Source organism: Engraulis encrasicolus, chromosome 17 (assembly GCF_034702125.1).
Source record: "Engraulis encrasicolus isolate BLACKSEA-1 chromosome 17, IST_EnEncr_1.0, whole genome shotgun sequence".
Lineage (NCBI taxonomy): Eukaryota > Metazoa > Chordata > Actinopteri > Clupeiformes > Engraulidae > Engraulis > Engraulis encrasicolus.
This window is the reverse complement of record NC_085873.1, coordinates 32065240-32076851: the sequence shown is the minus strand read 5'-3', so window position 1 is coordinate 32076851 and position 11612 is coordinate 32065240. Positions and strand designations below refer to the sequence as shown.

General features: G+C 49.9%; 1 protein-coding gene across 1 annotated transcript in view; it reads left to right on the top strand.

The window, feature by feature from the left end:
- Positions 1 to 9322, top strand: part of LOC134466987 (zinc finger protein rotund) — a 10534-nt gene extending 1212 nt beyond the window's left edge. Inside the window, exons 2-5 of the mRNA XM_063220916.1 lie at positions 1279 to 2783; positions 4118 to 4418; positions 5848 to 7049; positions 7693 to 9322. Coding sequence (XP_063076986.1) covers positions 1279 to 2783; positions 4118 to 4418; positions 5848 to 7049; positions 7693 to 8172 — 3488 coding nt within the window. The 3' untranslated portion in view covers positions 8173 to 9322. The remainder of the gene's footprint in view (positions 1 to 1278; positions 2784 to 4117; positions 4419 to 5847; positions 7050 to 7692) is intronic.
- Positions 9323 to 11612: the final 2290 nt, after the last annotated feature.

The window sequence follows — 11612 nt, the reverse complement described above, 5'->3', positions numbered from 1 at the left end:
TTGCTGTTGGTTATTTACTTCAGTTGTGTTGGTCCTGAAAATTGGTGACAATTTCAAGTGGGTCCCAAGTTGGAAAAGCTGCAGTGTGTTTCCAAAGGCTTTCTTCAATTTTAGTTTTTCCTTCTTTGGAACCTCAAGCAGAACCGTGAATCCTGGTTCTGACGCAATGGTTGTTACCAACCATCTGGAACATTGTCAATCGCTTAGCTCTGGAAAGGCGTGGTGTGTTCAAAACAGCTCGAACCTGATTGGAGAATTCACATAAAATTTTTTGAATCACGTACTACTTCAACCACTGACTTGTATACACCCCGCCCTCGATTCTGATTGGACAGGCTGTGAAATTTCTGATTCTGTTCGGGCTCATCTAAGATTTACAGACCCTTGTGAGGGCCAGGCTAGAACCGAGGGCATCAGAGGTGTTTTCAGAACAGTATCGGATCCGGAACAGTTTAGGATACCAGTAACACTGAGAGCCAAATTTCTTACCGGTGAAAGACCCACACGTTCACAACCTAGTTCATTTCACCACGTGAAACGCTGGTGACATATGCTGTTGTCACGGTTCACACACACACACACACACACACACACACACACACACACACACACACACACACACACACACACACACACACACACACACACACACACACACACAGAGAGTGCATTCCAATATGTGGACTCCCGTCCTCTGCCTGTACTTTGTGGCCTCGCGTTTTGCTGCCGCCCCGCCTCCGTTCAGAAAACAATTACGTTTCTGCGCTGTCAGCCTAGCTGTAACAACTTTTGGCAGACTATTCTTCATTCACCATCCCGTTTGTAAACTAGGACATGACATTAGAATTGAGCTTTTGCGAGATTTTGAAATACAATTCTGTTGTCAGTGACGTCATCATGAGGCCACAAGCAGGCAAGTGGGCAAGGGAGGACAGGAGTCTGTATATTAGAACCCACACACACACTGGGTGCACTCCAATATGCGGACTCCCGTCCTCCACTTGTGCTTGTGGCCTCGCCCCGCCTCCGTGGAGAGAACAATAAAGTTACCCCTCTGTCAGCCTAGCCACAACAACTTTTGGGCGACTGTTCTTCATTCACCATCCAGATTGCAAATAAGAAAATGACATTAGAATTGTGCTTGTGCAAGATATTTAATTCATTTTCTGTTGTCAGTCACATCATCATTAGGTCACAAGCAGGCAAGTGAGCAAAGGAGGAGGGGAGTGTGCATATTGGAATGCACCCACTGACCGTGTATTCTCTGCTGTGTTTTAGGTGCTACGGAGATCTCTGCTCTCAGGCTTGTGCAATGGACGCCTACAGAGCCTCAGGACCCCAGAACAAGCCCCGCCCCCCAAGCCGAGGACCCTATAGAGGAGGAGTCGGCGAACCATGGCAAACCAACCACAACAAACACACACAGCGCAGCCAATAGCACAACACACACACTCAACACCACAGATGCGCTTGACACAGCGCACACCTCCCCTAATAGAGGGGCGGGACTAAAAGCGGAGGTGAAGGAGGAGCCAGCGAAGTGGGCGGAGTCTTGCGGCTCCCCAGCTGGTCTCCATGGCAACAGCGTGACCTTTGACCCCGAGCCGGCCATCAAGGCGGAGCCTGAGGAGGCCGACATCACCGTAACCATAACAACGGACATGCTGGCCATGCCGACGCTTCCTAGCGACAGGGCTACGGCGTCGCCACATGCGCACACTTCGCCAGACGCACACCACGCCACGCCACACACACTGGTCACACAACACACGCACACTACGTCGCTTGCACATGGTACGCAGCACATCACACCACACACGCACGTCGCGCAACACACACGGGCCACACTCTCCACACAGCAGCAGCATACACAGATGTTCCCAACGTCCCATTCACAACATCCTACCCAACACACACACCCGGCGCAAAGCACACTCCCTGCACAGCACGCACACTCAGCGAGCCGACGGACGACAAACCAAGTGCAGAACCCACAGCACTCACACACAGCACAAAACACACACGCTCCACCACAGAATTCACGCATGGCGCAAAACGCACACGCAACACAGCACGCAAGCAACACACAAAAGAACACACACCCACTGAACAGGCACACGTCTCAGAACACACACACACGCACAGCAGCACAGCACGCGCACACAGCACAGTACACTCACACTACAGCGCACGTCGTGCCCGAGAGAGGCAGGCGGCAGGGCGGAGGAGTGTGTGTAGTGCCGGGGGGGCGCGTGTGTGCGTCAGGGCAGCGCGGGGTTGCGTCGGAGCGCGTGTGCGTGTCGGGGCTACAGTGTGGTGTGTGTGGCGAGCAGTTTGGACGGCGAGAAGCGCTCATGCAACACCAGTGCAGCGGAGCACACGCACTCACACACACGCGCCCAGGGCACGCGCTGTCACACACACGGCCGACGCAGACACCCGCTCAATCGCACGCACGCACGGCGCTCGCACAAACACACACACGTGCGCCACCCGCACAAACGCACGCGCGCACGCGCCCGCTCCAAACACCGCACGCGCAGACGCACGCCCGCGCTCCACAGGTGAACACCCAAACGCACGCTCTCTCGCACACTCACACACACCGGCGTCCGTTTGGTTGCAGCTGTTGCGGTCGGCGCTTCACGCAGTCGGCGGACCTGCGCAGGCACATGCGCACGCACACCGGGGAGAGGCCCCACCAGTGCCACGTCTGCCACAAGCGCTTCTCACAGATAGGCAACCTGCGGAGGCACCAGAGGACGCACGTGCGCAAGCCCAACGCCTGACGCACACACACACACACACACAGAACCTGAGAAGACAACAGAGAACACACGCGCGCAAGCCCAACGCCTGACACACACACAAATACAAAGACGGTTAATACGATTTATTATAAACGTGTAACAAATGCCAACCAGCCGAGTTGTGCGGTAGAATGTTAATAAACTTCCTCCATACAGATGCAATATAACCACTGAGCTATCTGCCTGGACCAGGGATGTCAAACTCAGGCCCAGGGGCCAAAAAAAAACCAATGCTGAGTTTGGCCTGCGACTTTGTCCCAGATTTTGATTTTGGCGCACTGCAGACTGGCATCATGTTAAGGTTTATGTATCTCACGCCAGTGTTTCTTTTATGATGCCATGTTGCCTCACTGTGAAGTTGAGTTTGACACCCGTGGCCTAGACCTTTAGCTCAGGGCTTTGCTCCCATGCCGAACTGTTGCTGTGATTGGGAGCCTGCGGATTGAACCTTCACACGTGTCTCACAGGTGACGTCACACCGTCACTCATGTAAGCAGACATAGTAACACAGAGACTTCCTGTTTATTATGTATGTTGTTTGCTGCCTCCGTTTGTGTCACACACACACACACACACACACACACCTCCAGTGCACTAATACTGCTGACCTGTCCTGTGCTCTGAACTCTATGATGATGTCATTATAAGCTCTGACCAATAAGACTGGGTAGTGATATCATCAGTCACATGACTCCCTCGTCAGTCATCATTTGCTGCTGACAGAGTGACATATTAGTGCTGTGTGTGTGTGGGTGGATTCCAATATGCATAAGATACGCATACAAAGGCAATACACATGTTGATAAAAAGAAAGAGGCCTTAAAATCAGGTTGTGTATGAGTGATGTGTGTGTGTATTTGCATGCTAAACCACATTTTAATCTTGGTCTTTTTAGGTGGCAAAAGAGGAACATTCTCTTTTATGTGCAGTATTGTATTCCATAACGCACTACCTTTACAAAACTGTAGGGAATAGAATAAATAAGTGCAAAAATAGGCTAATTCCTTAAACTCTGAGTAAATAAATGTTTGTGTAAATAAGGAAATGAAATTGTAAATACAGTCTATGGATGGAATGATATAATTCCAAACATGAAGTCTCTGCCTCACTGGCTGCTGGTTTCGCCTTGCTCCACAAGGAGTCGCTGTGTTTCTGTACAGTAGAGTCTCCTCTGTACCATAGTGGTGTAGAAGAAGAACACCAACAACAACAAAACTAGCAGCTGAGAGAGGAAGTAGGGACCAAAGTGGCTAGTTTATTTTCCATAGCTCCTTAAAATGAACGCCATTATCACCTTTATGGAGTAGGAGGGAGGAGACGAACACAAGTTGGCTGTAACTAATTGTAAACATCACAAGATATCAATCTACATAACTGAACAGCTACAAATCCACTCCCCGTCGCTGCTCGCGATGAGCGGACAACAGCTGATGACGGCTGCGTGCCTCGGCCAGCGGCTCGTGGCGGCCGTGGATGATGTGATGGAGCTCGTGAGAGCGACGGTGGTCCAGTACGAGGAGGAGAGCGCGCAGATCCGCCGGGAGAACGAGCTGTTACGGAGCAAACTCGGGGAAGTCGTCAGCCTCGGAATAGCCACGGAGGTGGTCGGTAAGTTCTGAAACTGCAACACACACACACTGAAGTGGTCGGCAAGTCGGTTAGTTCTCTCCCTCTCTCTCCCTCCAGGTTTCGAGAAGGGTGACTTTCAGTCGTCTCCTCTGACTTCACAGCAGTGGCTCTTGAATGCAGTGATAATCACACTCAGTCACACACTAAATGTATTGCCAATCTCTCTCTGTTTTACACACACAGTCAATTCATTCACTCACATTATTTTTGTGTTCAAATATTGTTAGCAAGCAGATACAGACTCTGTGTGTGTAAGGGCCATGGCAGCTATTGCACTGTGTAGGTAGTAAACCTTCCTCCTGATGCCTCAAACAGTCTGCTGCTGACTGAGCTAGTAATCACTGGGCTTTTAGCACCTTCATCTGCCTCCCACATAAGATCTCAGGGGTTCGAGACATGCATGGCTCATCCAGTGGCGGAGGAATCACACACAGGGCCAGGGCCAGATTAATGTACAGGCTAGATTTGGCTGCAGCCTAGGGGACCCACCAGCAAGAGGCCCCCCACAGGCTAGATATGGCTGCAGACAAGGCCCCCCCCACCTGCCAGGGGCCCCCTGTGGGCCAAAGGCGGGGGGGTCAACAGGCTATAATTAGAGAAATGTAACAAGAAGTGGCATTGATAGTCAGGTAGAGTTTTAAATCTTACTAATGCTCCTCTTGGGTTGGAGTTATGATGCCGTCTATGTCATTGTGTTATGAAATTTGCCTGCCGTGGCCGTGGGGGCCAGCCAACATCAACCTGTTGCCTAACAGCCCTTCTTAATCCAGTCCTGCACAGGGACCAAGAGGAAGACACTGATAGCCTCCCATACTAGCCTGATTATCATCGACTTTCAAATCTCTTCGAGACTTGATCTGACCAAGAGCATAACAATTAACATTTCCCAAATGGCCTCCCTTGGTTTGCTAATGATTGTTTGCTTCCCAACAAAGTGGGAGGAGTTCCCGATTTTGCGGGAGCTCAGAAAGTACTTGCATTGCTCTTGACCTGACTGGTAGCAACGCTGAAGCTATTGTGTCACTACACGGCCTGGGTATTCCCATACAGCCTGCCAAGTTCATAATAGGGCCTCCACCACCAGAGATTCTTTAAGTATATAGAGATATGCCAACATAATAGGTTTCTATGGGCACCTAACGCGACCAGGTTCCGGTCTGCCTAAAGGGCCGTGTCATAATGCTCCTACAATGAATAGAACAGTCCTTAGGTCTGCCTAAGGGGGGCCATAATAGAACCAGGAAACAATGGGCCAATGGAACCTCTCTCTCTCTCTACTCTCTCTGTCCACCCTCCACCACCAATATGGGACGGCCATGGGACAAATGCCCTACTTGCCCCCCTATACCTCCGCCCTTGTTCATCATGGTCACTTGGGTAATGTGTGTGTGTGTGTGTGTGTGTGCAGACGGTGTAGCTGAGTGGGCCGACTGGATGCCGGATCTGGACCAGAGTTCAGCCGGCATAGAACCGGACCAGGACCAGGACCAGGACCAGCTGAACTCCGAGCAGCAGCAGCAGAACCACTTGACCGTGAGCCACTCCTCCTCCTCCCGCTCATCCTCATTGGACCTGAAGAGGGAGACCACGCCCCTCGACACGCCCACAGAGCATGTGGCCATGAAGGCAGAGTGGAGCGACCGCCACACCCCCGACCCATCTGGCCCATCGCAGCAGAGCTCCGGCGGCGGCGGCGACGATGTCACAGGAAGCGATGGTGTCATCGGGGAGCTGCTGCTGACTCGGACAATCAAAGAGGAGCCCGAGGATGACGGTCCGCCCCTTGCAGGGGAGCCTTGTCTCCTGATCGCCATGGACACTGAGGCCACGCCTACCCAGTCCGAAGCTGACACCCCGCCCACACCACTCGCTGGGCTGGAGGCGGTTGCTATAGAAACTAACCCCTTTGACTCAAACTCTGCCTATTTGCAGGCTCCAACGCAACTACGACACACAAACGCAAACACAAACACAGCCCCATCCCACCCCGCTGCAACACGGCACACACACACCACTAACGCACACCCTCACAACCACCCTCTACCTACGCTACACCCCCACTCCCGGCCTTCAGCCCCCAACACCCATCTGGGCGCCAGCGTCAGACCCCCCCACTCCTCCACCATTCGACCGCCCAACATTTCTATCCGACCCCTCCACGCCGCTGTTAGACCGCCACTTAACCACCTGAGCGCCAGGCACCCGCACCCCCACACCAACACATTGCCTCGCGCCCCCCACCCTTCTGTCAGACTTCCTCACCCCTCCACCCGGCCCCCTCCCCACGCCGCTGTCAGACCCCCTCCCCATCACAGCTCCTCTCAGCTCTGCGGCACCAGGGCTGCTCCTTCGACCCACAATGCAATGGGCCAGTCGCCGGCTGTGCTCAGAGTCCCCGCCCCCTCCCTGCATCCTCACGGCAACGGCGCTGGGTTAGGGGCTGGTGGGTCGGTGTCGGTGTCGATGTCTGGTGTTGGGTCAGTGGCGTCGGCAGTTCCTCGCGGGCGGGCCAGGGGGCGCTGTGGAGTTGCAGGAGGAGGGGGAGGAGGGGGAGGGGCGTTTACCTGCCCTCAGTGTGGAAAACAGTTCGTGCATCGCTCCCGTCTCAAGGTAAATGAATAACATATCGCCGCTGTCAGGGAGAAACCTTCATCTCCACTTTTCGCTTTTTTTTTACTTATCAATTTATGAATCACTATTTTCTAAATCAATAATCATTTCAACAGTAAAGTTGGCTATTGAATAGTTTATCATACACATATACTCATGAGGACTGACCAGTAGTACTGATTTATATTTTATAATGATTAAAAAACGAAAATGAAATAATTCCAAAAAATGGAGGAAATTCGAGGTTTCTACTGGACAGCCATGATATGAAAAGTTCAGATGCAAAACCCTCTAAGTGCATTTGTCAAGAATACATAAATGTGTTCTGTATCTCTAAAAAAAGGATTATCAGTCCAACTCGTTTTGATTTGACTTTTTGTTGTTCTTGATTTATAGATTAGTAGTATTAGCGTTAGTAGTATTATTTTAAATTAGTTGGTTGTTTCTGGTTGGTTGTGAGGTACAGTATGTGATTGGTCGACAGGCTTTTTTAAAATTGTATGCCCACCAAAAATTCTCCAAAAACTCAGAAAACATTTTTTTTGGTTGCGCAGACTCAGAAACAAAACAATTTGTGTATGTGTGTGTGTGCGTGTGTGTGTGCGTGTGTGTGCGTGTGTGTGTGTGTGTGCGTCTCCTGTAGGTTCATCTCCTCATCCACACCGGCGAGCGTCCGTACGGTTGCCAGCGATGCGGCAAACGCTTCAACAACGACGGCACGTTGAAGAACCACCAGCGAGTCCACACGCAGCTCCGGCTCTACAGCTGCCAACTGTGCCCCATGCGCTTCAAGGACGCCTACACCTGCCGCAAGCACCAGGCCACGCACGCGCGCCACCGCGCACACACTCACATGAACGCTCACGCACGCCTGGCTCAGGGCCCACACACACACGCACACGCGCAGGGCGAGACTGTTAACGCGCATGCACACACGCACACCAACAGCCTCGGCGCGCACACTGCCAGAGCGCAGGCGCAGATGAACACACACTCCGCACATACGCGGCAAGAACAGAGCGGCGCACACGCAGCACTAGCGACGCACACACACAGGCCGCTAGCACAGACACACTCGCTCGCACACCCTCAGAACGCAGCGCTGTGGCTGGAACAGAAGTAGCTGGCGGCCAAGAGGTCAGAGAAGGACTCTTGAGAACGCCTTGAGGTCAAAGTGCACACAGAGGTCAAAGGTCGACTAGCGTGAGCGATCCTCCTGTGTTGGAAGTCATGGCCCTGCGGTCACAGGCTAGCGTTACTGGCAGGCCTGGACCTCCTCAGACAGAGGTCATAGGTGACAGCGTCCAAGGTTGTCTAGGGGTCATCTAGAGGTCATCTAGGGGTCAAGTGCAGTCAGGGCAGGCGTGGCCTAGTGGTTAGAGATGGTCTTAGAGATGGAGTTGGTCTTTCAATCTAGGGGTTGCCGGTTCGAATCCCCCCTGACCTCTCCCTACATCTCCATCCATGGCTGAAGTGCCCCTGAGCAAGGCACCTAACCCCACATGGCTCCAGGGATTGTAACCAATACCCTGAAAAAGACTAGTTGTAAGTCGCTTTGAATAAATTAAAGCGTCAGCTAAGTGCAATGTAATGTAATGTAGAAAGTGGTTGTTAGCGTAGCAGCCAGGGCTGTGTCTGCTCATAAGAGGCTGCAGAGGAGACATTTCTGAAAACAGAACTTGTATGGAGGAACCACAGAACAGAGGACTCATCTGTAGAGAAGAAGGACCTTTGGGGAAGCCAAAGATGGTTTACACCCCATGCATAAGCGAACCACGGATAGCTGCAGCACAACAGCACATATAGATACAGGAACCACATATAAGGGAACCAACCTTCGAAGACCAAATGCTAACATGCTGCCCTCTTAGTTAAGCTGTTAGCAGACCAGATGGAACAGCAGAACTACTGTGCCACTTCCTGCTCCAGCTACAATCAGAACCGAAGTGCTTACAGATGAAAGACCCACATTCATACCTTCACATGAAATATGACATATTTTGTAAATTAATCTTATGTTTAGTAAAAGAAAACCCGCACTCCCGGATGAGGTTCTTGCAGTTTTAATACTGGGTTAGCATGGCAGACAGACAGACGTTTCGGCCTAAGCCTTCTTCAGCGTCTTTTGTGCGGCTTTTTTTTACTAAACCTGAACTTTGCTGTTTGCTCGCACCCGAAGACTTTGTAACAAACATTTGGGAGTTGAGCTCACTTTTTCTAAAAATAGTAAATGAATCTTAGAAATTACGTTTGGAATACAATTAAGTTATATTTAGGGGACCTAGAGCAGTGTTTCCCAACCAGGGGTACGTGTACCACTAGGGGTATGCGAGCACACTGCAGGGGGTACTTGGAAAAATGTTATTATTATAACAAATGTATGGAGCAGTCACATCAGGACAGAGAAAGCAACATAGAACATGAATTAGGGGGTACTCATGGCACAACTAAGAGGCTTAGGGGGTACGCGAGACAAAAAAGGTTGGGAAACACTGACCTAGAGAAGTTGGGGTCTGTTTTAAAGGTGGCTGCCTTCAATATAGGCCTAAAGTGCAGGGGGAAATCCTCGTTTGAGTTTGTAGTACGGCCCAGGGAGGACTTTTACGGCCCTTGGAGGAATTAGAAATGGCCCCTCGAATGAGAAAGGTTCCCCACCTCAGAGCTAAGGGGTCCAACTCAATATCTGACCTCCCATCGTCTCCTTTTGTTTGTGGCCTCGTACTTCGCTGACGCCCTGCCTCCGTGGAGATATTTACAGTAATGTAAACCATATCAGTAATAATAATCTAACGTGCATTTGCTGTTGCCGCTCCACACCTCTGGAACGGTTTACCTCCTGACAGATCTGCTCCCACGATCACTACTTGTAAATCCAGACAAAATACTCATTATACACCTTGGCCTTTGCCTCTTAGATCTTTTTTCCCATTCATCTCTTTTTTCTTGCCTTTTTCATTGCACTTCATGTATAATTTATTTGTGCCATGTTGTCATGTTTCACTATGTCCATGTCCTCCTCTGCTTATACTGTATGTGTGTCCTGCTTTGCCTCCATTTTGCCCCTATGCAGCTTGTCTATGTCCTTGTCTATTGGAATGCTTTTATGTATTTTATGTTTTTTTTCAGTTTGACTATGTCTTGCTTTTAGGCATTTTTGATTGTCTAACTGTAGTCTTTCAGTTTGACACTGTACACCAGCTCACGCTGTTTTTAAATGTGCTGTATGAATTGAACTTACTTACTTACTATTGCCTCTTTTCCACTGGTGGTTTTCTGGTAGGCCTACAGCTAGACGCAGCGTGACTCAGCCGCCTTTTTTTTGCTCTTCGATTGAGCTGTGTCATGCCCAATCGCAAAGCAAAAAGTGGCAGCCGAGTCGCGCATTGTCAAACGGTAGGCCTACCAGAAAACCGCCAGTGGAAAAGAGGCACAAGTTTCCCTGCTGTCAACCTAGGCAGAGAAAATGTACTTTTGAATTGTGCATTTGCGAAATACTGAATAGAACTTCTATCGTTAATACCGTTTTGCCTTGCACCATGAGGCCACAAGAAAAAGGAGGGAGGACCCAAGGTGTTAGGGCACACTTCACTGTAGGCCTGAAAACGCTAATCTGAATATGGTGAATCTGAATAACGCTTGGGGCTGGGAATCGCTCAAAATTTCTTGGATCGATTCAATTCCAATCCAGAAGGTCACAATCCGATTCGATCCACGATCTGATTCAATTCTATTCGATATCGATCTTCTATATTGCTGGGTTGTCACTTTAAACCATATATGTCTAGAATTCTAAGACCGGCTATATAAACATAAATCTCTCAGCATTTGATGCCCACACAAACATGACATACCTTGGTATGAAAGAAACAAGCAGGGAACTTGGTATGAGAGAGAAAGGTGGGAAAAGACTGGCACCATTTACTTGAACAGGCCGTGTGTATTTGTGCATGTAGCCTACATGAATGTGAAAGAGAGCTAGAGGATGTGGTTGAGAAAATGGCGCCTGTAATCATTGGCAAAATACAGATCCACAAAGTTGTGAATCGATATCGCAATTTTCAATCATGAATCGATATTGGATCGCGGATCGATCTTTTTAACACTAATAACGCTAATCTCAATATGGTGACGGTGACCAAGAGAAATCGTCGCGTCACCACCAATGCAACGAAGCTGGATCAATTGCGGTCTTGTAAATGGCCATAACATTTTACATTTTTCTCTTTGAACTCCTTTCATTCTGAACTGGCAGCTTGTAGACATGGCAGCTAAGAAACATACGCCACAGTGGTTCCAGAAGAAACTTGTGATCCATCTCTTCCTTATCAAGCATCTCTGGTCTGTCTCACACTTTTGAAAAGTTGATCTCAAATAGACTAATCTCATAAAAGACCTCTTATCTTGCACCAGCGTGTTAGTCCAGTTTTGTTTTATTATTCCTGTGGTTAGAAGAGAGCCAAACGTTGTGCAGGCCAAATACCTTTTCCATGTGGTCGATACAAAATGATATTGCGAAGCGAACGATGTTGAGCTGTGCCCTCGTGAAAACCATTCCTAAGCCTA